General features: G+C 39.6%; 3 protein-coding genes across 5 annotated transcripts in view; 2 read left to right on the forward strand and 1 right to left on the reverse strand.

The window, feature by feature from the left end:
* The window catches only part of asap1 (ArfGAP with SH3 domain, ankyrin repeat and PH domain 1), a 77,631-nt gene extending 60,675 nt beyond the window's left edge, over positions 1–16,956 (forward strand). The window contains exons 15-28 of one of the 2 annotated variants that reach the window (XM_015375676.1): positions 884–1,017; positions 1,138–1,229; positions 1,303–1,489; positions 5,144–5,229; positions 5,690–5,805; positions 5,910–5,977; positions 8,463–8,570; positions 8,780–9,017; positions 12,416–12,580; positions 13,568–13,646; positions 13,728–13,792; positions 14,454–14,983; positions 15,972–16,094; positions 16,201–16,956. In XM_015375676.1, the coding sequence (XP_015231162.1) occupies positions 884–1,017; positions 1,138–1,229; positions 1,303–1,489; positions 5,144–5,229; positions 5,690–5,805; positions 5,910–5,977; positions 8,463–8,570; positions 8,780–9,017; positions 12,416–12,580; positions 13,568–13,646; positions 13,728–13,792; positions 14,454–14,983; positions 15,972–16,094; positions 16,201–16,275 (2,066 nt within the window). In that variant the 3' untranslated portion in view covers positions 16,276–16,956. Of the gene's footprint in view, positions 1–883; positions 1,018–1,137; positions 1,230–1,302; positions 1,490–5,143; positions 5,230–5,689; positions 5,806–5,909; positions 5,978–8,462; positions 8,571–8,779; positions 9,018–11,898; positions 11,968–12,415; positions 12,581–13,567; positions 13,647–13,727; positions 13,793–14,453; positions 14,984–15,971; positions 16,095–16,200 lie in introns of both variants that reach the window. The other variant, XM_015375675.1, reaches the window with a different exon arrangement.
* Positions 16,957–18,530: 1,574 nt separating this feature from the next.
* Positions 18,531–25,747, reverse strand: LOC107085390 (elongation factor 1-alpha-like). 2 transcript variants are annotated; one of them, XM_015375678.1, is made up of 8 exons: positions 25,552–25,747; positions 20,570–20,728; positions 20,312–20,491; positions 19,942–20,238; positions 19,687–19,837; positions 19,349–19,605; positions 19,049–19,283; positions 18,531–18,977 (listed from the first exon to the last, which is right to left on the reverse strand). In XM_015375678.1, exons 2-8 carry the CDS (start codon positions 20,711–20,713, stop codon positions 18,871–18,873), a joined length of 1,371 nt encoding a protein of 456 aa, XP_015231164.1. In that variant the 5' UTR covers positions 20,714–20,728; positions 25,552–25,747; the 3' UTR covers positions 18,531–18,870. The 2 variants fall into 2 exon arrangements, with proteins under 2 accessions (XP_015231164.1, XP_015231163.1); XM_015375677.1 differs by lacking the exon at positions 25,552–25,747 and having other exon boundaries at positions 20,570–20,993.
* Positions 25,382–26,226, forward strand: part of LOC107085391 (protein FAM49B) — a 57,335-nt gene continuing 56,490 nt past the window's right edge. The window contains exon 1 of the mRNA XM_015375680.1: positions 25,382–25,499. The gene's annotated coding sequence lies outside the window, so the exon portion shown is untranslated. The remainder of the gene's footprint in view (positions 25,500–26,226) is intronic.

The raw sequence follows: 26,226 nt of genomic DNA on the forward strand, positions 1-26,226 counted from the left end.
AAGACCAAAAAACATTAAGATTGAACAACAATAAAATATTAATCTGACTGTGATGCAAACAAATTTATTGAGTTCCTGTTGATCATCTGTTGATCCCCATTTTGCTGTTACTATCTCCACAGTATCAGTCTGTTTTTCTCCAATCAGAAACATGATATCTTGATGACATTTATTCTGCTTGATATTGATCTTTTTTTTTATTTAGTATATTTTATTTTAGATTAAGTCATTATTTAGATAACTTCAAATTAGCATGGTTAGTGTGGGCAAAAATCTGTGTGTTTAAAAGGTTTTTGCAGTGCTGGTTGTGCAATTCCAGGGCACATAAAGATTACACAGCTGGAGGGCACATTTACACATCCCACAACTCTGAGTCTGACTAATGGGGGAGGGGAAGGTTATAGATTATCCAAGATATATATATATATTTTTTTTTCTTTCAATTTAATGGATATGTAAGATGTCTGTGCTCTTAAACAATTTCAAAAATGAGCATCCATTTTTTAATTGCTTGTGTGAAATACTCTGTTCCGTGTAATCAAATTTAAATGGTTTGTTCAATTAGCATATATATGTCAGTTTAATATATGAATAAATTGCAGGTGTAGGCCAAACTACGAGACATAGTAATTAAGAGAAAAGGAAAATGGTGGCAGCCGTCCCCAGTGTTTAATAATTCAGGCTCTCCAATCAACTTGGACCTTCTACATTACTTTTTCCAGACACACATTCTCAGTGTGAATTTGACGTATTTTTCTTTTGGAGTTCTTATTATTTTCTGTCCAGTTTTTTCATTGCTTCTTTATTCAGATTTCATTACATATTCTTTACATATCAGGTTTTTCTGCCCAGTCTGATGTAACACCCTGGTCCCTGTCTGCAGAACCAAAGTGGCTGTCCACCAACCTGGGGATCCTCACCTGCATCGAATGCTCTGGGATCCACAGAGAGATGGGGGTCCACATTTCCCGCATCCAGTCCATGGAGCTGGACAAGTTGGGAACCTCAGAACTATTGGTGCGTCACTAACGAATGAGTAGCTCCCCATCTATGGATCACGTGTGTCTTGCCTAATGTTAGACAGGCTAAAGACTGATCCTGTAACAGAATTTGACTCCATCTTTCTCTTTGTTTCAGCTGGCAAAGAATGTAGGGAACAGTAGCTTCAATGAGATCATGGAAGCAAACCTTTCCTCCCCTTCACCAAAGCCCAACCCCTCAAGTGACATGTAAGTACTTCCCAACCAAATGTCCACCTTTATAAAAATAAAATAAAAATTGGGAAAAAAACTTTGCCCTCAGGACGGTGAGGAAAGAGTTTATCAACGCTAAGTATGTGGACCACAAGTATGCCAGGAAGACGTGCACGTCGGCTGCGGCTAAGATGATCGAGCTGTTTGAGGCCATCCAGACGCGGGACCTGCTGGCTCTCATTCAGGTCTACGCTGAGGGGGTGGAGCTAATGGAGCCTCTGCCGGAGGCGGGACCGGTGAGTGGAACCAAAGAATGGCGGAGTGTTGTCCAGAGAGTTTCATGCTGGGGGTCCTGTTTAGTATTATGACTTTATGCTCCCTGCCTACTGACATTTATCCATTCATCCATCTTCTGTCACGCTTAATCCCAAGCGGGGTCGTGAGGGGTACTGTTGCTTATTTCCAGCTCTCTATGGGCGAGAAGCGGGGTACACCCTGGACAGGTTGCCAGTCCATCGCAGGGCAACACAGAGACAAACAGGACAAATACCCTTTCACGCACACACTCTCACCTAAGGGGAATTTAGAGAAGCCAATTAACATAACAGTCATATTTATGGACTGTACAAATGTTGGATTTGCTTTTATATACCCTGTCTTTGGATTCTCCAATCAATGCCATTTTTACCAAGTCTCCTTCATCACTAAAGTTCAGACACTGAGGCGATGGACGCCCATGGCATTTTAAATGAATATTTTCCGTTTGTGACCTCCAACGTGAGTTGTTGATGGACTCCTGGAGTAATTTTGACGGGTTGATCATTTAAGACACATGGCTTTAATGTATTGCAGTTCTAACTGACTTAAGACCCAAAGCCATAGAAGTGTCTTTGTTACCCTTTCCTCAATGATAAACACCATGAATTTGCTTCTCAATTGTAGGGATTATGCATTGCTTTTTAGATCCTTTACCCTACTTCATTTTGTCAGAAAGGTTCTCTTTAAGGAATTTCTTCACTCTTCATGTTAAGGTTAATCAGGCTGGGACTTTTAAGAAGATTAAGGTAAAACATGTGGTAGTCAAGTTATTTTTTAGATTTAGTAGGAATTGTCCATTATTATTTACAATTGCAATATTCATTTGAATGTTGAATTTTGTGCCTAATAACATACTTTGTCTGACATCTAATTAAGCTTGATGATCTAAAGTATATGTAGGTGCGCCTTATGAAACTGAAAAAATTGGGGAATACTTTTTCCACAAAAGCAGATTATAAAATTCAGTTTTTTCCAAAGAGCTTTCCTAAATAATAGTCTTTCTGGACAGAAATTGGACCAAAAGATGTTTTTATTCAACTTCTCTGTAATTTAAACTAGGAATATAGTTATGTGAAGATTAGAGCTTCTTGACATCATATTTAAAGAAGCTTGTTTTGACTTTTTGTGCTGTTTTACTTTACTTTGTAACAACTGGTGTGTAGGAACCCTCACATTAAAATGGATTTGGAGGAATGGCAGGTTGTTAAGCTGGGTGTTGCTGTCTTATGAATTGCGCTAAAAGACCATGTAGACTTAAGAGATGAACCGTTGTTAGGTCTAAAGCTAAAATCTAACCAATTAAAATGTCTAAGACAGTCTAAAGGTCATATATCATACCTTCTGTAAGCTTTTCAAAGTCATCTAAAGATGATATGATGAAATAATGCCAAGGGTATTCATGTTTGATTTAATAACCTTGTGCAGCCTTTAAAAGTTATGTGTGGATGCAGCAACGTCATTAAATGAATGGCATCCAGATAAGAGAGGCTTCTTCATTATTTTCTTCGGGTTGAGCAAAACAACATTAACTAAAAAAGAAAAGATCAGTTGGTAAAGGAGCCTTTTTGGCTCAACATTGACCCAGAATAATATGCGCTCTGCTTCACATCTCCTCTCCCTGATGAGAGAAGGTGGACGATTGTTTATGGTGCAGGCGCAGTGTGGTCAAAGTACCGTAATCTTCGGACTATATAACAATGCGGCTTTTCTATGGACTTTTACAGCTAATGTCCACTAGGGTAATACGGTACCTCCGGAACCAGACTCCGAGAAAGACGGACATTGCGAGCGCAAGACAGTTTGTGTGACACCCTTATTATGGAAAACAAATGTTGAAATGCATATGATGCAGCTTTAAGTTAAAGGTAGTCAGTTTGGCAGTAAACGAAGGAAATAGAACCGCTGCACGTAACCTTGGAATCAACGAGTCAATGGTGAGACGTTGGAGACGCCAGCAGGGAGAATTGTCTCAATTCAATTGTGTTGAAATGTTAATAAATAGGAGCTTCCCTAAACAGTTGTGTCTTTCCCGACAATCCTCTCTGTGCACGAACCATATGGTAATTAAACATGGAAAACCTGCGGCTTATATTCAGGTGCGGCTAATAGTCGGAAAATTATGGTAGATGCTTCCAGGAGAGGGACTTCTTTGGTAGACAATCTTCAAAACAATTTTCCCCAAAAATGATAAAAACAACTTTCTAAGTTGTTCAGGATTTAAATAAAAATGCTGAAATATAAAAAGAACACTTTAAAAAGGTCCACAAAAATAACCTAACCCTAACTATTCAAAAAATGCCCTTTCGTAGTAAATAGAAGAAATAATGTAGGTCATTTCTCAAAACGCTGGTCCTGATAACGTCTCCCTTTGCCTGTTTATTTTGAACACATCAATGCATTTGAGAAATCTATTTGTTTTAGGCGATGTCTGTTATTGGACGGTGTTGCCTGGTGAATGTTTTAGGATCACTTAAAGGTGGGGTTTAGCAATTTGTTGCCAGTATCAAACACGGAGGTGGCTACATTATGAGATTCTGCTCTGCTGCCGATGACTCTTGTGCAGTGTAAAAACTGCATAAAACAATAAAGTATGGTTAGCTTTGATTGGTTTAAAGAGAGGGAAAAATCCCTACAGAGCCAGAAAAAAATCATCCCTTCCAAGTCTGACGATCATTATTTTGACCTTATTTATGCTTCCATCGTTCACTCAGTAAATATCCAACAATATTTCCACCTAAGGCTGCAAACTCTGCAGATCTAAGACTGTTTCATCATTAAGTGAAGTCAGAAAAACCCAACAATGACACATTTTTACCAACGCCTGGATAGAAATGGGTGTAAACGGCTGGAAAAAAGTCTGAGTCATCTGAATAACTAACAGCAGGTGCTGCAAAGCCTCGGCCACTTGGATCTGTAACATCTGTTTCGATTGCTTTATTTCCTTAGATGGTGACACATGTGGGAACTTTGTTTAATCGTCTGTTTTTCTTTAAATCATTTTGCTGCACTGGCCTGTGTTCTCCTGTTTGCTCGCCTTTTGCGAAGCCTCTTTGGGCATCGGATGGAAATGAAACATTGCCACACGTGATGGGATTTAATCCGACTTAAATGGGTCAGCGTTTTACAAAGCTATAAGGGTAGTTTCTCTGATAGAAAAAATTAAAATTAGGTGTGCAACGGTGCAGCAGAGTAACAAGGATAATAGAGGATCTCATCTGGTGACGAAGAGGAGGAGGAGGGAGGGAGCCGCCGCTGCTGCTGCTGCTGTCATCTGCACTGTGAAGTCTGAGTCACCACTATCTGATCTGCTGCTGTCAGTTACTCCAACTGCAGCACAGCAAGATTCAAACCTTTAGGAATGCAAGACATAAAAACGCCTTACACAACATAGAAATATTTATTTTATCTATCACCCTTTGTGCTTCTGAATCTATTATGAGGCAGTCTTTAAAGACAGTGGGATCAATACGGCAGATTTGTGATTTTTAGGAGCCATTTTGTTTACTGCAGTTTGTTTAAATGCTGAAACAAGCTCACACACACACCCACTAACACACACACAGTACAGAATACAGAATGGATGCTGGCCGTTGCTTCATTGTGACTCTGCTGTGTTTGGTGGCCCCCTGCAGGAAGCCGGAGAGACTGCCCTGCACTACGCCGTACGGACTGCAGACCAGACCTCACTGCATTTGGTGGACTTCCTTGTGCAGAACAGGTATCTTTAAGAGCCCTTGAAGGCTTACGTGTGGGGATTGGATTGTCTCTGTAGGAGGAGTGGAGCCATAAGAAGAAAAGCATGTACAAATCATATTTTCTGCAGCAGCAAATTTCATCAGTGTCTCTTGTTTTTGTTTTTTTTTCCGCTCTCTGTTCTTCAGTCTGCAATAAAGCAGTGAAGAGCAGAGGTAGGCTTAGTGCTGCTCTGCTCAGATTCCCACAAGGCAAACAGAAATGGGTCAAGCTCTCGCTCTCTGCCTTAATTTATTCCTTTTTTCCCCTCCAACTGTTTATATCCCCCAATGCTCCAAAGGCCTCCACAGTTGAAAATTGTTAAATAACATCCTCCCTTATTAAATTTGATGCTTAAAATGGCTATTTACAATAATATTTGTCAAATACAATCATATATCAAGCAGAACAGATGAGAGGAATCTGACTGAGTCTCTTCTCTGCAGCGGTAACCTGGATAAGCAGACGGAGTGGGGGAACACCGCCCTGCATTACTGCTGCATGTACGAAAAGCCTGAGTGCCTCAAGTTACTCCTAAGAGGCAAACCGGCCACCGACATCAGTGAGTCACCCTCGTCATCGTCTTCGTCCTCTTGTTCTTGTTGCCCGCACAAGCCTCAAAGTGTTGACCGTTTTCCATCTCTCCCTCCTGCTTCCCTTCCTCAGCCAATCAGAATGGAGAGACGGCCCTGGATGTTGCCAGGCGACTGAGGAACACTCAGTGCGAGGAGGCAGTAAGTGCAGGACGGAGCAGCTGGATATGCTGAACAACAGAGCGCAAAACAAACCCTCCTGTTAAATCTCTGAAAACACACAGAGAACAGCAGCATGAGGCGGGTTAAAGTGGAGGTTTCTGGAGCTAAAAATCAACCAGATAGAATCGATGCAGAGCAGATAGTGAGGTGTTCAATCACAACACTAGATGGCAGTGTTGATTCTGTGTTCAGCCTTTGGGCGACTGGGACAGCAGAGTGGAAGTAACTGGGAATGTGTTTGTTATTAATGCAGATATGAACAAGAAGACAAACAGACCATAATATACCCACTGTGGAATCTCTAATATATCTAATAATATTTTAATATTTAAGCTTTAGACAGCCTTTTTTTTTACATTGCCACCTCCTATGAACAAAATAGACATGAACATTATTCTCATCCATCAGATTTTCCTCTTTTTGTTACAACAGAACGTAATGTGTTCTTTTTGGATTTTATATGATAAACAGGCAGAACTGGGACCAAAAAAAGGTTCCTTTTAATTTGGTAATGGTGGCCCACTCTGATTAGTAATGCGACATGTGGAGACACACAGCATACCAGAGGATATATCTGCACATTTATGAAGGATGAAAATCATACACAGAGATCAGCATTCTGCTCTCTGTACAAGAAAATCTATTAAATGGTAGCTAATTCTATCTTCTTCTGGCACAGCGATTTTATGGAAATATGTTTCTATTAGTGCATGCTAGGAGCCTATTTCATATCTATGCTTTAGCCTATCAGTATTTTATGACAGGGAAATGTCTCCTAGTGAGGCCTATAAATAGGGTTCTCATAACTCTATTAGTTCTGCCTGTGCTAACATTCATTCATTTATTGCAAATAAATGAATGCAAATATATATTTAGATTAAATTATGATGGCCTTGGACTGGCCTGGAAATGGCCCAATGGGTATTGCCTGACAGCCAATCCAGACCTGTGCACAGGCACACAGTAGTGCATGGTTGTCCCCTTATCTCTAAATTAGTAAATAGGCTACAACTATTAGCTTAAAACCCTACAAATCATGCCTTTATGAAAGAGAGAGTCAATTATTTTTAAGAAGCTACAAACCATTTAGTAGCAGGTGAAACAGGATGCTATGGGCATAACTATTTGGTTTCACTTTTACAGGACAAGGTGGTCAGAGTTAAATGAACAATGGACGGAGGGTAATACAGAACCTGTCAGGGGCTGCAGAAGATTTAAAGCTGGAGCAAACGTTCACTTTACAGCAGAAATGCAACTCTAAATACAAATCCAGAACTACAATAGAAGGGTCCAGATCAGGGGTCTGCAACCTGCAGCTCCAGAGCTGCAAGAGGCTTTTAGGACCCTCTACAATGGCTCTTAATAGTGGCTAAAGTTGAGCCAACTAATAGGTTTTAATATAGTTTATTAATAAATAACAATCCTTTTTAGCAGGGTTTTTTTTAAGATTTGAATTCAATTTTCATTACAGAATGACATTAAAGAATTAAAAAAATATACTTTTAGATTTATATATCTTGTCATTAGCTTGGAAACTGTTTTATTTTTTCATATTAAATAATATCCTTTAGAATAAAATCTAAAATCAATGCTCCTTCTTTATAAAAGTTTTATGTTTTGTCCTTTCAAAAATCTAAAAGCAGCAAATAAACTGTTTTTCAAGATGGCAAGATATTTTCTATTGTAAATATTCAACAAAAATTAAGTTAAGTTATATTTCATTTAAAGGCCATATAATATTCTGAAGAACTATTTTTAAGCCAGGCTTGAGGTTAAATGGCTCTTTAGATTAGAAATGTGGCAGACCTCTGGTCTAGATCAAAGCAAATGTGTGTGTCTAAATGACCTAGTTAAAGTCCGCATCTTGATGCAGTTAGGAATCTGTAGGAAAGGCAGCATCTTCAGCTTCTACCTTCTATATTTACAAAGCTGGTAGTGACCATCAAAGGACTTCTAGCTGTAATCAAAGGAGTACGTCTTGGAAGTATCGACTCTGTAGACCACACCTTTTAGGCTTTGTAGTTGCCAAACATTTTTTAAAAATCAGGCGTTTTTGTTTCCACTTGTTAAATCCCCTTTCAGCAAAGGAGGCGCAGCATTAGATCAGAACTAATGGGTTCAAAAAGCAAAGTGGTTCAAAGAGATTTTAATTTTCTTTTCTATAATAGAAATGTAAAAAATCAAAGACTGAGTCAAATTAAATCAAACAAATTTAGATTTGCTGATCTAGATTCCCCACTTTGACTCTTAAAGTCCTAATATCTCCTCACAGTTAGGCTCTACTTTGTTGATCTATAACAGAAATCCGACTTAAATACAATAAAGTCAGCATATTTATGAACAAAGTGTGCATTTAAAGTGGTATGGCAGCCTTTGACCTCACATGACCTCTCATGTCTGATTTTTCTGAATATAAGCAGGGTTGAAGGTGAAGCAACTAGATTTGTCTTTCCGCCTGTTTCAGCTTGTTCAGGCCGCAGAGGGGAAGTTCAACCCTCACATCCACGTGGAGTACGAGTGGAGCCTGCGACTGGAGGAGATGGACGAGAGCGACGACGACCTTGATGATAAGGTGATGACCCAGGCAGGCTTGTTTTCTGGGAGTTTCATGGTTTGATGAACCTTTAATATGGAAGAAGTCCTTCATGTAACGAAAGAATTAACTTGTTTAGAAGATGTTTACAGTATAAAAACAATTGTACGAGTTTTGTTCATTCGTTTTGGACATAACGAGTGCTGCAGGTTGCTGATCTATCTCCCTCTGCCCGTGTCCGTCTCCAGCCCAGTCCCATCAAGAAGGACCGCTCTCCGAGGCCTCAGAGCTTCTGCCACTCCTCCAGCTTGTCCCCTCACGACAAGCTCTCCCTGCCTGGCTTCATCAGCCAGAGGGACAAGCAGCAGCGCCTCTCCTACAGCGCATTCACCAACCAGATGTACAGCGCCTCCACCGACCTCAGCTCCTCCCCCGTGGCCGACGGGCCGCCGCTGCCACCCAGGAACCAGGGCAAAGGTCAGACATGCCGGCTCCGAGGGGCTGAAGGGTCTAAATTTTATCTGCTTTCTGAAATTCAAACTCTAGATCTGCTGGTATCGCGTTTGCAAAATGTGAGCTTGTAATCCACTGTGGTGTTAAAGGTTGTGTGTCCCAAGCCGTGTAGGGATTATAATTCCCGAGAAGACCCGAACATGAATGGATTCATAATCTCTGTTAATATTTGATTATACATCAGAGCAGAATTAGGTGCAGCTTTAGTGTGAAGTTTCCGCTTTGTGCCATCAACATACACATGCACACACACCCTGCAGTGGTATGTGGTTTGTCAGCACACAGATCAGAGGGCGGAAAGCAGGTGTCATTAGGATTACTTATAAAGTAAACTTGAAGGAAAACACCGCCTCAGGCAGAGGCAGCCTGATGAACGTTAGTCGGGCATCAGGTGAAAGAAAGGGACGCTGGAAACACACTTAGTCCAATTATTTTGCTTTGCTGTCTCTGCACTATTACAGTTAGAAATAACACTCCTGCCTCCCTAACATCAGCTTTCTCAGTAACACCCCACAGCTAAAAATGCTGCTCTGGCAAACTTTGCTACATCCATCACAGGAGGCCATTTAATTAGTTATTTCAGCCAAGTTAGAAGCAACCTTTAACTTGGCTTCTGGTTGTAGTTACTACGATTGTCAACACATTTATTGTAGCTTCCCATATATGAATTGGTGTGGCAGCTTTTATATAAATATTTCCTTAGACCAGACTTTTTTTTATTACCACCATTAAAACCAAGGCTGCACAAAGATTTATAAATATATGTCTAGAAAAATCTATTTTTTCTTCCTTTTTACTGATTTTCTAATGTTTAATTACTGAGCAGGATATATTACAAAAAAGAAATAAGAAAAAATCTAATTCTTTGGTCCTGTTAAATACTTTAAACTTTACAAGTTTTGCATTTGTGGCAAAACCTGTGGACACCATTGATTTACTTGCTGACAAAGCAAACAGCTAGTGGCTGTTTTACAGCATTATATATGAAATAGACAGTTTTTAAACCTCCAAATAAATAACAAACTCAATAACTTGGAGTCTTTGGCATCTTTTGTTAAAATGAAAAAAAAAAACAAATTGTGTATTCTACACTCAAAACGTTCACACTGAAGGGTTTAGCCAATACATTGATCTGGTAGCATTTACCAACAGTGTTTCTGCTAATCTGAGAAGATCAGCCAGGCTGAAAAATGTCAGATTTTGACCAACTTCTTCAGCTTATGGACAGATTGACAATCTGAGCAAGCGCCATATTAGATCAAATTTAACCAGATGAAGCCTGAGTCTTATCCTGATATGAAAGAAATATTAACTTTACGATTGAGCTTGAACAACCTTCAGTGGAGATTCAGAAAGCAAAACAGGAGCCGTTAAAAAAAAGTTGCAGTGTTTTAATTGTTAAAGTCGAATGCTTTTAATTTCTAATTCCCTCAAACAGGGAGATCAGATCTTCTTTTTCTTTTTTGCATTTTCTTTACCATTCTAGCATTTCTAAGTGCTTCTAAAACATCTTAGCATCTGGGATTGAACTCAGTTCAGTCTGTTTGAGTGTGAATTTGCTAAAATCTAATAAACAGCTGAAGTGAGCTGCTAATGTTGGCCTGAAATCTAATCTTAGTGTTGGCTGTCTAACAGTGGACGTTCCAGCCTTGAACTGACCTCTTCTTCAAGTAAAGCAGGCTGAGGTGTGCTTTAAATTTACTCACAGCTCTATGCATGTTGGAAAGGAAATTAGTTCTTCTGGTTTTCAGTCTCAACTACTGAACTTTTCCACATTTTGTGCCGGTGTAACCACAGACTTCACTTTATTTCAGAACTTTTAATATTTTAACCAAAAAGCACAGTGTAATTGTGAGATCGAGAGAAAAGGATACCAACTGCTGCTGCAGTTACAGTTTTCTGTCTGTAGGGGGTGCTATCTTTAGGAGCATTTATAGGGCAGGAGGTTTGAACCCATTCTTTAGAAAATAGCTAATTTTCATAATAATTTCCATGCATATTTTTCCACATGGGTTTTTCAGTCCTAGCTCAAACTCTTAGATGGATTTAGTTCTTGACTTTGACTAGGCTGGTGCAGCACATAGTGACAGTGAATCTCTGGCTTTATGAGGACTGCTGGACAGAGTTCAGTCTTTTCTCGTATCATAAAGGTTACCTACCGGATCTTCCCACATTCAGCTCCCTTTACCTCAAATTTTACCAGAAGAAAAGCATCCCGGATCATGATGAAGTTTTTTCCAACCAGATATACTGGATTTCCTCTGGATTTCCTCTACCCATTTGGTGTAGAGAATACCTATTCTTCACAGAATACCTATTCTTGCTCTTTTCCCATAAACGCCCAGTTTGTGGTGTGCAGGCCTAATCTGCCTGAGCTGTGGCTTTCTGCAGCTCCTCCAGAGTGTGTTTGCACCATGGCAACATGTGGAAATGTTTGAAAAGTGGGAAAATTTGATAAGGTGTGGATAGTAGACCCTTAACTGCTCAAAAGGTTCAGTTGTTTTCTTGGCTTGTTTTTTTTTTTGTTCTTTGAAACTGATGCTAATGAATAGTTGCAGTTTGTTGTTGTAGGGTCATGTTAGCTAGGTAAAAGCGATCTTTGAGACGGTAAGATGCTCAGATCAACCCGCTAACTCTTCAGCTTCTACGCCGTTTTCTTCTTTCTCTGCTTTTTGCTTATCGCTGATAATTTTTTTCATCTTATTTTCCAGCGAGTGTGGGTGTGTGGGTGTGTGTGTGTGTGTGTGTCGGGGAGCAGCTCTTCATAAAGGCAGACTCGCTCAGAGATTCTCTCCCACACTCCTCATCCTCGCTCTGTTTTTCTTTCTCTTTTTTTGTTTCTCTATTCTTTCAGCTCCACACTTGGCATTCCTTGGCTCTCATTCGCACTACGCCACTCTGGCTGGCACCCGACCATACATCAGTGAATATCTTGGTTTAAGTTCTTCACTCCTATTTTCTTCCCCTTCGGTTTTTTTTCCTCCTTTACAGCTCAGATGTGCAGTTCGGAGCCATGTAGGCTCTTCTTCTAGCATGTCTACATTTTTTATAAATCTTTCTGGAGCGATGTTCTGCCATTGCTGAGCTGTAAACCCTTAACCATAGTTGACTGCTCTCTGGCTGAGCTCTCTATTGGCTGCTTTCATCCTACTCATCTCTACATTAGTGACCAGTTCGTCCCATTAGACAGGCTCATTCAGGGATAACCCCCCTCTCCCTGTAAACATTCCGGTTCCATCCTCTTATATTTGTATCCTGACAGTTTTGCTGTTTTGCTCTGACTCCTCCACCCCTCCTTGGGGCTTATCTCTGTTGGTTTGTTTGATCGGTTGACCTCATCGCCTCATGTGTCTTATGTATCGCTCCTCCAGCTCCTCCCCCATCCGGCCCTCCCTCCACACTCACACCAGGAGGCAGCTCTACCCTGTCCAAGAAGAGACCTCCGCCCCCACCTCCTGGACACAAACGCACCCTGTCCGACCCACCCAGCCCGCTCTCTCACAGTCCGCACAGTAAAGGGGGCTCAGTATCCGGGGGTGAGACTGCAAAGCACACGTGAAACAGCAGTTAGCCCGCTGCCAGATGAGGAAAAATAGGAATAAATACAATCAATGTTGGAACCTTAAGTTAAGTTTTTTCCTTTAATAGGGTCTATTAAGAGAAAGCCAGACTTTTAATGTCTTTTTCTTTTTTGGTTGCAATAAAAAAAAAAAAATCCACTCTAGATAACTATTCTGCATTATAATTTTTTATTTTCCCCTAACCTGTAAGAAGATGGGGATATAAAAGGTCTCCTAAGAACAAGGAATGAAGCCATGTCACTTCTATGAAGAGTAGACAGCTTAGTGAAAAGTCCAATCCTATCTGTGTCTGCACTTTGTTGGATTTTGTCTAAAACGGTTCATGTTTTCAACAGTGAAGCAGATCGAGAACACTTTAAAGATAGAATAACGTTTAGCCTGCTGAACTGGAAGCAGTTGTTTTTAATAAACACCCTAAACCTAAGTTAAAATGCATCAGATCCTCACAATTGAGTGATCCTGTATTCTGTAGCTGTTGTTAGCTGGCAATATATTTAGGGGCATATTATTGAAAAGTACATTGAAGTTCAGCTTTACTTTAAACTAGGGGTTTAATGAGTGGGAAACTATGTTTAGAATGATTAGAAGTTGAATTTACTAACAGAGCACTGTCAGACTAGGAATCTTCTTATTGTTGAACGTGTTACTTATCCCCAACTGTTTGTCTCCACCCTGTCTCTCACACACACACACACACACACACACACACATAAACACACACCCAAACACAGAGTAAATAGCAGCCCCTCAGATAACGCAGCAAACACCAGGAGCTCATCACGGAGAGCTCAGCCAGAAGATGCCCTCCCCCTCATTGTTTTCTTTAACCATCACAGCATGTTGATTTGTTTCCACATTTATACCAAATTAATTCCTCCATCCACGCTCTGATGTGGTGTTCAGTTTTTTCCTCTGTTGTTGTGGCCAATGTGAATATTTCAGGAAGCGACTCCACCCCTCCTCCGGTCAGTAAGATGTCCCCCGTGTCCAACAAGTTTGAGGGCATTCCTCAGCAGCAGAGGTAAAACCCCACGGGAACCCAAAGACTCAAATTCTGTGTGTTTTCATATGGACTGAACTTTGATCATCTTAATTTCTCTAGCACTACGTCGAGCAACACAAAGTCTACACTCGGTCCAAGGGTTCTTCCCAAACTACCTCAGAAAGGTACACTCTTTCACTTTTTTACATTTCCTGTACCACAGCACAGGGTTTCTATAGTCTGATAAAACCCTTCCCTTCTGTCTGAATGTTGTGTCCTTCCTTCCTTCCTTCCTTCCTTCCTTCCTTCCTTCCTTCCTTCCTTCCTTCCTTCCTTCCTTCCTTCCTTCCTGTACCCTAACTACTCTCACTCCTATTATCTCTCCTTCTTCCATCTTAGTCTTCTTGCTTCCTGGCCTCCTCCCTTATTTCCTTGTTTTTTCTGTTATTTCCTCTTTATTCTCTCTGTCCTTTTCCTCATTGTTTTCCTCCCTTTCCTTTTCCTTAATGCTTGTTTTCCCCTCCCTTATTAATCTCTTCTTCTTTCCATGTTTCAAACAGGAATCATTTCCTCCTCCCTTGCTTGTTTCATATCTCCATTCTGTCCTATCGTTTTTGTCCCTTCTCTATTTTTCTGTGCTATCTTATGTTTTTCCTTTCTGTCCTTCTCAGTGTCCTTCTATGTCCTTTCGTCATACTTTTGCTCCTTCAGTTCTTACTTCTTTCCTGCTGTCCTTTCTGCCTGTCATCCTCCGAACTGAAAAGAAGAGTTGAGTCTCAACATATTTTAGGTTAAACTTGTTTGGAACCATGAGTCTTTTTCCTAATTTAGCATTTTTCCCTCCAGTGGCATTGAGAAAGATTGACACCATCCACCATCCGTCTGTGGACAAGCCCAGCCTTCCTCCAGAGGTCTTCCCAAAGTCTCCGCCAGCAACTGATGCTGCTCACAAGGCGCCGCTGGCAGAGCGGCCCCAGCTGGGCGACCTGCCCCCAAAACCACAGGTGTCCGAACTTCCCCCGAAACCCGGAGAGCTTCCTCCGAAGCCGCAGCTCTCTGACCTGCCTCCTAAACCTCAGCTGGGAGATCTGCCGCCCAAACCGCAGCTCAAAGACCTTCCCCCCAAGCCTCACCTGGCAGACATCCCTCCTAAACCCGGGACATCTGACGCCACCCCCAGGCCCCCTTCTGGAGATTCAGTACAGAGGCCACAATCGCAGCCTCCCCCTCCACCTCAGACTCAGCCGCAGGACTCGCCGTCACCCAACCAACAGGCAAACATCCCAACTCCATCCCAGCAGGCTGCCGAGGACACTAATGGGACCCCACCAGGGACAGCGGAGACTCCTGTGCCCCTCCCGAGGAAAATCAATACAGTATGGACACCGACTTTGTCTTTTGGTTAACAGAAACTTCCATGGTGTCATAACCCTGGTTCTACCCTAAACCATTACTTATGGAAAGATGTTTTTACAACATTGATTTATCCAAGTTATGCTCCATTTTGGTTTTGTTGTCAAAGTATTACCAATTGAAAACATTTAATCCTTTTTTTCTGGGATCATTTATAGTTTTAAACTTTGCTTGAACAACATTAACATAATTTAACAGGGAAAATGAGACCTCATCAAGTAGGGGTGTAGTTTGAGGATCTGTATGTTAAAAATCAAACAGAACACAGTCCCTTATAAAGGGTTAACACCCTTGAAATTGTTATATTAATGCCACAGAGGTTTGTTTAATTCATTGGGAGTTAAAGTTCCAGAAAAACACAAACTAGATCAAAATCATAAAAAAATATATACATATACTTACACTTTTTATATTTTCTGCCCTTTTTACCTAGATACATACAAATAAGTGTAATCTGCATTCCTAACCTGAGTGGGAATCCAGCTGTTCTGTGAAGCCCCATGAGGTTTGTTAGTGAACAGTAGAGGACGGAAAGCATCATAAAGACAGATGGGGGGGGGGGAAGGTTTAAGTAGAAATTGTTTATTGTTCAATATCCAAACTTCTGAAGCTCATACAGAGATCCATTCATCCATGAGAAAATGGAAAGGTTAGAATAAAGATTATTGATTAGAGAAGCAGCCAAGAGGCTCATGATAACTGGAGGAGCTCAGGTAAGAGAAACGTTGCTTGATACGCTCCACAAATCTGACTTTTATATGGTATGATCATAAAAGAATAAGACACAAGAGGTACTGAAAACAGTTGGGATGTAGAAATAAAAAACAAGCACCTTAACCACATCATCTACAATGGGTTACATGGTGGTGGCAGCATAATGCTGCGGGGATACCTGACCTGAGAGAAAGATAGAAAGAGCTGAAAGTATTCTTCCTTTCCCTCTTTGTCCAGGGGAAGAATAAAACCAGGCGGGTGAAGACCATCTACGACTGTCAGGCCGACAACGACGATGAGCTGACGTTTGCCGAAGGAGAGGTGATCATAGTAACAGGGGAGGAGGACCAGGAGTGGTGGGTGAGTTCCTGTAGAGACTTTCTCTACAGCTCCGGTTAGCTTCCTCACACACACTGCTTTCGCTTTCCCCTTTACATGCCTTCCTTTTCTGGTTTTCTCCTTCCAGATCGGACACATCGAGGGAGAACCTGAAAGAAAAGGCGTCTTCCCCATGTCCTTTGTGCACATCCTGAGTGACTGACAGCCAGACTTGCACTACGTTTCTCCCTAAACTGGGATTTAATGTAAATATCTTAATCGCACACCAGTAACCCCCCGCCTCCCCCAAAGAAAAATAGAAAATAAAGAAAAACCCAGCAGGCTCATCTAGACCCGGATGCCACATCCACGCTGTACAAAGAATGTGTGTATTCCTCCTCTACCAGTATTATCTTAACCCCTATAGCATGGCCGGAGACGGAGCCACTCTAAAAAACAAACCCTAGCACTTACCTAGAAGTCTATGTTTATGCTGTTCCTGTGTATATATGTATGTAAATATATATATTTGTGTGTGAGTGTACATACATGTTTTATTGTACAAAACATGTACCGCTCTCTGCCTGCTCCATCAAGCGTCAGGTTGGTAGAGCGTGAATTTTATCTGTATTAATTTCACCGGCCCTCCAGTAATTATCAACCTATACTTGTGTGGGGGGTGGGGTGGGTTGGGGGGGATAGATATGAAATCGAATGTGAAATAGGTCATGTCATTATTTGTCTTGCATCCCTGTTTACCATCGTAGAGGCAGGAGTCTCCCGCTGAAAAGTATTCTCATTAAGTGTACTCCTTGTTCTTGCTTGCTTTTGGTGTGTTACATGTATTACGGTTGTTTTTTTTTTTTTATTACCGTACAGAAACCTGCTGCTACTGCGTGGTTGGGAAAAAAAAAAAAAAAAACTAACATTCAAAACGCCTGTGGTTCGCTGTAGGTCACTAATTTACTCCTTGTTACACTGTCCATCCGTACGTTTGCTCTGTGTGTTGAAAAACCCAACGCCATCTCAGCTTTTCCTCCACGCTTGGTATAACGACTGGAAACGAGCGGAGTGCAGCGTTTAGACACTCACCTCAGGGTTTGAAGAGCCACTATTAAAACCATAGCAGGACTACACAGAAGGAAAGTATATCCTGTTTTAAGCCACTATCGACTACACGTATGGGAACCTTAACAGGACATTTTAGCAATAACTTGATTTGTTTTAGTTTTTTTAATCACGGCCTAGAAAGCTTCTGTGTTCACATTTCAGTGTCTTGTAAAATCTCATGAACTTGAATTTTGTTTTTTTAAAGTTTGATCTAGTTTGAAAAGTGCATCATTCCTTGTTACTGGATTCAGTACATTTCCAGGTTGCCTGTGAACCAGAAATGTCTTGTAGATGAAGGTTGGAGACCATGTGTTTTCACTCAGTCCTCACTGACCTGAAGTTCTTCCCCATCATGTTAAGGAACAAACCCATCAACCCATTGTATCATTAAAAAGTGCTGTACCGAAACCCATGGGTCATGTGTTTTTATGAATTGGGTTTAAGTCCAAAAGGAAACTGGAACTAACTTTTTGGTATTCGTTTTGTTGCATTAATGATGCACCTTTAATAGACATGAAAAAAAAAAAAGTCTTTGAGGTTGAGTTTTGAAATGGGGCAACTCTGTAGTTCAAAGACCTTGGTATACATCTCTACCTGCCCCCCCTCCCCAAAAGTCAGGAATTTTTTTTTTTTGGTCACAGGACCTATAACCATCCATGGCCCAAGAAGGCTGGATTTTGCAAAAAATAAAAAGTACCTAGTTTCCAAAATGATCCAATTCCAGTGTTAATCTGTTCATTCAAAAGGTTACATATCCTTTAGTGCAAGACATTCCAGCTGGTCAACTTAACTTCTGAAAACTAGATTCCAATTAGAGGTTACAGTGCTCAGACTACAAAATATTTTATAGTTTCCTTAAAGCAAGAAAATAGTCAATTTATAGTACTTCAGCATGCAGGTTAAGTTTGCATTTCATCTATGCACATAATCCCTGATGCTTAGGGTATTTATAGTTTGCTTAATCAGAAGCATCCAAATCATTGCTTAGACTCTCATGCAAGTTTTCCCCCAGTAACTGACTTTATAATTCACTTTAATGCAAATACCACACGCTGCAGAAATGCAAAGTCTTAAGTTGCTAAAATTTTAGTCAGAAGAGTTAAAGTGAAAACCTTTCCCAATGTTTTGCAGGCTAAAAGCTCAAGTTAGCTTAAAAACCTTCCTCCTAAATCTATCCAAGCGATTACTTCAACCTTGGAAGGTAAACCTCACATTTTGAGAATCAAGCAGCCCAGTCTCTTGCTTCCAAGCTTCAAGTAAAAAAAAAAAAAAAGCTACAACTTTGAGATGAGACTTAAACCCAGGTACCTTTACATTGTACAAGTAATTGCAAATAACCCCATTAACTTTTGGTATTTGTGGTTAAACACTGAGCAAACTGAAGTGACAAATTCAGGCAGTTTCACTTTTAACCTTGTCGGAATAACTGGCAACGTTTCCCCCTGCAATGAGTTAGCAATAAGCAATCAAGTCCACAAACAGATTAAACTGAAAGATTTAATCTTTTAACAAATAATTTTACAGTTTACAATTTTTTCCAATAACTGCAGTTTTTCTAATGTAAACAAATAATTCACCCTTTTTACAATTTTGGGGTAATATTAACACAGGATCATCATACACTTTAAAGAAATTATTAATGCTTTTTGTTGCAACACAAACATTACTTTTCTCAAAATAAAAAGTACAGTTGGCCACTAAAACCAACTCATTTAGGCTGTGCCTTCTGAGAAGGCTTAGAGCTTTGGTCCTTCTCCACAGACTTGATCACGCCTACAGCTACAGTCTGCTTCAAGTCTCTGGCTGCAAAGCGACCTGTGAATACAATAAGGAGAAAAGTTAGACAAGGATTTGCATGATTTTCCTTTCAAGCTGCCTTAACTTACCTAAAGGAGGGAAGTTGAAGAAGCTCTCCACACACATGGGTTTTATAGGAACCAGTTTGACAGTGGCTGCATCTCCAGACCTCAGCAGCTGTGGGTTGTCCTCCAGCTTCTTGCCTGAACGGCGGTCAAGCTTCTCCTTCAGCTCAGCGAAGCGACAGGTGACATGGGCTGTATGGCAGTCCAGTACAGGAGAGTAACCCGTTTTTATCCTTCCTGGATGATTCAGGATAATGACCTGCAGGAGATTCAAAGTTTATTTCTTTTCCCCCCATAGCAAAGAAAGATTTTATTTTAACCAACCTGAGCTTCAAAGCTATGGACGTCTGAAGGAGGATCATGTTGGGCATTTCCAGCCACATCTCCACGCCGCAGGTTCTTTACAGACACGTTCTTGATGTTGAAGCCAACGTTGTGCCCTGGTAGAGCTGCATCCAGACCTTGGTGGTGCATCTCTATGGACTTTACCTCTGCAGTCAGCTTGGCAGGGGAAAACATCAGGGTCATGCCTGGTTTAAGGATTCCAGTTTCAATCTTTCCCACTGGGACAGTCCCAACACCTAAAGCAGATCTCCAAGTCAATAAACATATCACTAAATTAAGCTTAATTCTTTAATGCAATGCTCTTGGTGCCGCATTACCTCCAATTTTGTAGACATCCTGCAGAGGCAAGCGTAGGGGCTTGTTAATTGTGCGCACTGGAGGCTTAATTGAGTCCAGGACTTCAAGGAGGGTCTTCCCACTTGAAACGCCTTCCTTTGACCTTACTTTCCAGCCTTGGTACCATGGCATCTGCAAACAGGTATATAAATAAAAAAAAAAAAAAAAAAAAAAAAAGTCCCACCCTGCTACTTTGAACCCAATTTTTTATTTATTTATTTATTTTAAATACACACCTTTTGTGTTTGGGTGATCATATTTTCTCCAGTCCAGCCAGAGATTGGCACAAATGGCACCGCATTAGTGTCATAACCAATCTTTTTGAGGAAGACCTTCACGCCTCTGACCACTTCTTCATAGCGTTTCTGGCTGTATGGAGGTTCAGTCATATCCATCTTGTTCACACAGACTATGATCTGCTTCACACCCAAGGTGTAAGCCAATAAAGCATGCTCTCTTGTCTGGCCACTCCTGGAAATGCCTGCTTCATACTCTCCTTTAGCTGCAGAGACGACCAGCAGGGCAACGTCAGCCTAGGAGATTAAATAGAGGTTACTATAGAAAATACTTTGCAGAGAAGTTGAACCCTCACCCTTATTTCCTTACCTGGGATGTCCCAGTAATCATGTTTTTGATGAAGTCTCTGTGTCCTGGTGCATCAATGATGGTCATGCTGTAATTCTGGGTGTTGAATTTCAGCAGAGAGATGTCGATGGTGATCCCTCGCTCTCGCTCAGCTTTCAGCTTGTCCAACAGCCAGGCAAACTTGAAGGAACTCTTCCCCATCTGGAAAGCAATTCAACCATTAATCCCAGTTCAATATGCCTTTGCAAAAAAACACCAATACAACATTTCCAGTCTTACTTGAGCTGCAGCCTTCTCAAACTTCTCCAGTTTCCTCTGATCGACACCGCCACACTTATAAACAAGGTGTCCGGTGGTGGTCGACTTGCCACTGTCCACATGGCCAATGATGACGACATTAACGTGGGTCTTCTCTCTCGCCATGGTTATGGAAGCAGGCTAAAGAGCAAACCTTGGAAATGAAACCAGCTCAGATGCAACTCACCCTTGCTTTTTTTCACAGTCTTTTGTTAAATGGTTCAGCCACATTCAGCCTGTCTTTATAAGCCGCATCAAGTGGAAACAGGTGTGCAGCTTAATTAGGCCTGATTGGTGTCCATGAGTTCAGGAGGGACAGTGACAGAGGAAAAGGGTGAGGATACCAGAAAAAAGCTGCTGAAATCTTCAAAGAAAACCCTCTTTAAGTGGAAATATAGAAATAAAGGGTTGCTTTGGTGTTCTGATTAGGGAGGAAAAATAGCAATTAGATAAAATAAAAGTGTTAAACAGTACCATGAACATGTTGCTGAAAACACAGTTTTTTTTTAATTTAAAGTATAAGAATCTTATACCTTACCAACAGATATCAAGATGTAAAATTAAACATTTTATAAAGATTAGAAAAAAAAACCCTGTCCCTCATGTTAAAATATTAACTTTTACTTTATAGCCTGATAAATTGTATATATTCTGCAAATATCCCGTTTTTACCAACATAATACAAAAAAAATGTATTCATACATTTTTTGTTTCAATTTGGGAAGGATGAAATGTTGAGCCTTTTTGTGTATAAAATGTCGCTTTCCTTTATCTTAAACACTCAAAATCAATAAAATATACATGAAGTGTGGTGTTACATTAAACATCTGAATCATGACATATTGAAATACTTTATGACAGAAAAATTCTATTTTGTCTCCTGCTTGGAAAGAATTTTATCATATTAATGAAACAATGCAAGCTTTTTCTCTGCAGAGGAAGTGCAGTGGGCAAAAGCATAGAGCTGTAACTTTTAAAACATAAGACAATAAGATACATAAACTAAATAAGGGGTTTTATTATTCCAACCTTCAATTTTGAAAAAAAAAAAAATCTTTTTTATCAAAATTTTCATTGGTAATTCCTTTTATGTATGAGGCAAAACACAAAATATCAGGTAGAGGAATGTAAAAATCTTTTTGAATATAAAAGCTTTTTTATCTTTGTAGGATTTACTGATGTTCTGTAACTGAGCCGCTAACAATTATGACATTTAGACAGATAATTAAATGAAGCATTCACAATTGTACACTATTAGAGATGTTAGATTCTAAAGGAGCTTGAACAGTGTTGTATAGTAACGAAGTAAAAATACTTCACTACTGTACTTAAGTATATTTTGGAGTATTTTATACTTTCCAAGAGTATAAATTTTTTTAAGAACTTTCAATTTTACTTCACTACATTTACAAACTTAATACTTTTACTCCGATACATTTTCAATGTTTGGTTTAGTTACTAAGTAAAAAAAAAAAAAAAAACGAGCGAGAGAAATGCAAGTGTTTTGACCCCACCTACTGACTACAAAGTCGGGTCTTGCCTGGGTTTATTCATAGGATACGCCTTTTTCGCAAAGCCAGTCTAAATTTATCCTACACTTGGCTGTTTATATTGTTTTAAGTAAATTTAACCTTCAAAGTTTACCAAAATGTAAAAAAAATATCATTCAAACTGCACTTACTTTTTACTTATACTTTTCACTACATTACTTGAGTACATCTATTTTTACATTCCGTAAAAATTAAAAAAAATATGCACTTGACTTGGTTTGAATTTTTACGGAATAACTTTGACCTTGATGACTGAGAACCTTCATCAGCATCTATTTTTACAGTAATTGTTTTACTTATGAACAAGCCATATCAGACACTTTAAGACTTTTACTCAAGTAACATTTCAGTCAGTGACTTGGACTTTTACCAAAGTCATATTTTGGAGAGGTACTTATACTTTTACTTGACTCCGAGATTTCAGTACTTTATACAACACTGAGCTTGAATATTTTCCTCTAACAAAAAATGACAAAGCTGAAATGTTTATTTATTTAAACTGTAGTTGAAAATGTTTGATATTTGGTGTTTTGCATAAAAGACTTGGAAAATAATCTGATGAAATGTTAAAACTAATAGATTCCATCCTTTTCATCCTTACTGTTTAAATGTACTAAGGGTTTCTTTTATTATTATTTCTTACATTATTTTGGTTGCTATTGAAATATGTACAAACTAGCTAATTTAAGGGATTCTATGCAACACTGCAAAAACCTCAAGGTGTTGAAAGAAAAAAACTTTTTGTCTATATTTAGTGCAGTTACTCTACTTTTGAATATTCAAATATTCATTTGGTATAAAAATGAACAAAGTTACAAATATACAAAGTTGCCTTTTGTATCTCTGCTTCTTTCTGTGTGTCTTCTTCTGCCTCCTTGAACCCCAATCGGCCTCAGCAGATGGCCGCTCACACTGAGTCTGGTTCTGCTGGAGGTTTCTTCCTGTTAAAAGGGAGTTTTCCTCTCCACTGTCACTACAAGCATGCGTAGTTTGAAGGATTGCCTTTGAGTCAATGAGTCGATGCAATCAACTGGTTTAACTTAGATAGAAAACTTTGAATAAGTTTGACTGTATGATCTGGTTGAATTGTAAAGTGCCTTGACATGACATGTGTTGTGAATTGGTGCTATATACATAAACTGAACTGAACTGAATTGAAAATGAATACATCAATAGATACAAAAGTTTTAAATGCCTCAAAACTTTGTTTGAATTTAAACTCGACTAAGAACAAAGTGGAAGACAAAACATATATAGAACTATATGTGTCTATAACAGACTGCCTGTGAGAAATGGCTATAGATCCTTTTTAAAGTAGTGCTTTGTTATTTTGCATTTGCAGTAACCTCTTATCAATAAATGCACACGCCTCTGCTTTTTTAATCCAGTTAAATGTTCAAAGGGAATAAATTGGGCTTGAAGCATCTTCTTTAACCTCTTGCCAAAGACATTTCAGGAGAGTAAAAAGTCTTGGGATATTTGGTTCAAGGTTATTGTTATTTTAGCTGCTCTTAAGATATAGAAGTCCTAATCAAAGCAGATTTAATTATAGCTCTGTTCTGTAATAATCCTAAGGAGGGAACAAATGAAAAGTTTCCTCTGACCTACTGTGGCAGTCCATCATGACATATAATCAAACTCCACTCTGTGTTTGAATAACATTTTTAGCCATTGATACAAGCAATACTACATTTCCACTAGTCATAATCGAAATGAGAAATATCTCAAATCAGATTCATAGCCATTCTTAACTTTCAAATGTCACTTTATATAACATACAATAGTTATACTGGGCAACTATTAAATATATTTAATAACTTAGAAAGTATAACGGATCAGTGCTTATATGTTCCTTTTGTGTGTCAGTCTCTATCTCCTTTCATTCTCAGCAGAAGGCTTTTGGGGGGTTCATTGGAGGTTTCTTCCTATTAAAGGGAGTTTTTCTTCTCCACTGTCACTGCATGCATGCTCAGTGTGAGGGATTGCTGTAGGTTCAATGAAAAAATGCAAAAGAATATCTACTGTTGCCACAAGCTCGTCCAGGAGGAGCATCTCCTGAGAAGTCAATGAATCGATTGGCTGGTTTTCCTGTGATACAAATCTTTTTTTTTACCAATCCGACTAAATGAAATAAATCTGATTGAACTGTCTCTGCAAAGTTTTGTAAAGGTGATGTTTTGTGTTGTGCTGTCTAAATAAACTGAACAAAAATGTTATCAGTGTAGAAGGGGAGTTGTTTTATTCCGAAACCATCTTTAAAGTCTTGGGCAACATTTTTAACTTTGAAAGTTTAAACTTTTTATAATTATATGTTTTGTCTTTCAGGTCCAGATATGGAAACATATCAACCTGGTTTATATTTTTGTTAATGCCTTTCAATTTCAGTTATTTTCTTTCTTCTAAGTGAAAAACATGTTTTGTTTTCCAGATACCTTGGTCTAAGAGCCCATTAGAATAGGACTAAAAAGTGCCACTGCCTAATGAATAAATTATGATTTAAATTATTTAGAGTGCTTCAGTATCAAACAAAGATTGCCGGAATAAATACAAAAAGCCATGTTTAAACCACTCTTTGTGTATGTGAAAATATGATTGCTTCTCTTGTTAAATTATTTACAAACTTCTGTCATTTTCAGACTTTTTGAGCAAAAGAACATCAAACTCATGGCAAAACATGGTAACCATAATATGAAGTGTTCAGGTCTGCTTTGACACTTGAACCTGCTTGATTCTCATTTTACTTTGCTACCTGGGGGAATAAAATCCTGAAGGAGGATGTATGGCTCTCAGCTTCTGACCTAAAGCTCAAGCACAGTTTTTTGTCTAACCAGAGAAAGATCCAAAGCACACCAGCACATCCACTTCTGAAGGACTCGAAATGAAAACATTATAAAAAGAAGGTGATGACCATTCGTGATGGATGAGGAGGAGTTTTTCTTGTGTATATATATATATATATATACAATCAATGGTTTTAACAGTCAAGTAATACAGATTTGTGTGGGATATGTCCACATTTATTTATCTAATTAAATAAATCAAGCTACTTCTCATTTTTGTTTTTCATTAGGGTTTAACATGACAAAACTGTTTTATATGTTTGACAAAACATACAAAACATGTTTTGTCAAACATTCAAGGGTGAATTGAGTCTCCTCCTGCCTTTCTGTCTATTATATGCTAAAACCACTTGCCATACCGGGAGAGGCGGAACAGCTCAGACTCTCCTCCCTGACCACAGTGACGCCGAAGAAGAAACCCGGAAACAGCAGCAGCAGCAAATCGCTCTGCTTCTCCTTTGAGCCGCTGCTTCCAGCGTGGTATCCAGTCCTCGTCTCCTGTGTTTCTCATCGAGCATCAAGGTAAATAAAAGCAACCAACGCCATTTAAACAGATAAAAAAAATGACGTTTACCACTTTTTGGCTTTCTTTTCGGCTTTTTCGTCTTCAGCTTCCCACTAGTTGCCGCTGAGCAAATCTCGTTTTCCTGTTACATTTTGTCCCTCTGAATGAATGAGTCATAAAATGATGTAGGTCTGTATTAAAAACACTGCTACTTGGTGTGATTATCGTTAATTAAAACGACGAAAAAGTGTTATCTTTGGCTCGCCGCATCCTCTACATGTACCGTTAACTTCCTCTTTTCACAGCAGCGGTTTTCTGAGCTAACCCCGCTGCTGGTTTTTCCTTTATTTGGACAGAGGCTTTGAACGTTACACGCTTGACCCATGCCGTGTGATTATAGCCTGGCTGTGGGCTGCTTGTTTGGCCTTTCACATTACTGTATTTACCCAAGTTTAGTCTGAGGCGTGTGCCTCCAATTGAGAGAGCTTTTAGGCAGCAAATGATGCATGTTTTAAGGAGAGGCATACACTGACAGCTGGGCCATGTGTGGAACTGCTGCTTTGGCTCCTATTGGTGCTTTAGATCAGGTGCATCTCTCTTATTTGTTGCTTTAGATCAGGTTTATCTCTCTGGTTTGTTGCCTTAGATCTGGTGTATCTCTCTGGTTTGTTGCCTTAGATCTGGTGTATCTCTCTGGTTTGTTGCCTTAGATCTGGTGTATCTCTCTGGTTTGTTGCCTTAGAT

Source organism: Cyprinodon variegatus, unplaced genomic scaffold, assembly GCF_000732505.1.
Source record: "Cyprinodon variegatus isolate N-32 unplaced genomic scaffold, C_variegatus-1.0 Scaffold123, whole genome shotgun sequence".
Taxonomy (NCBI): domain Eukaryota; kingdom Metazoa; phylum Chordata; class Actinopteri; order Cyprinodontiformes; family Cyprinodontidae; genus Cyprinodon; species Cyprinodon variegatus.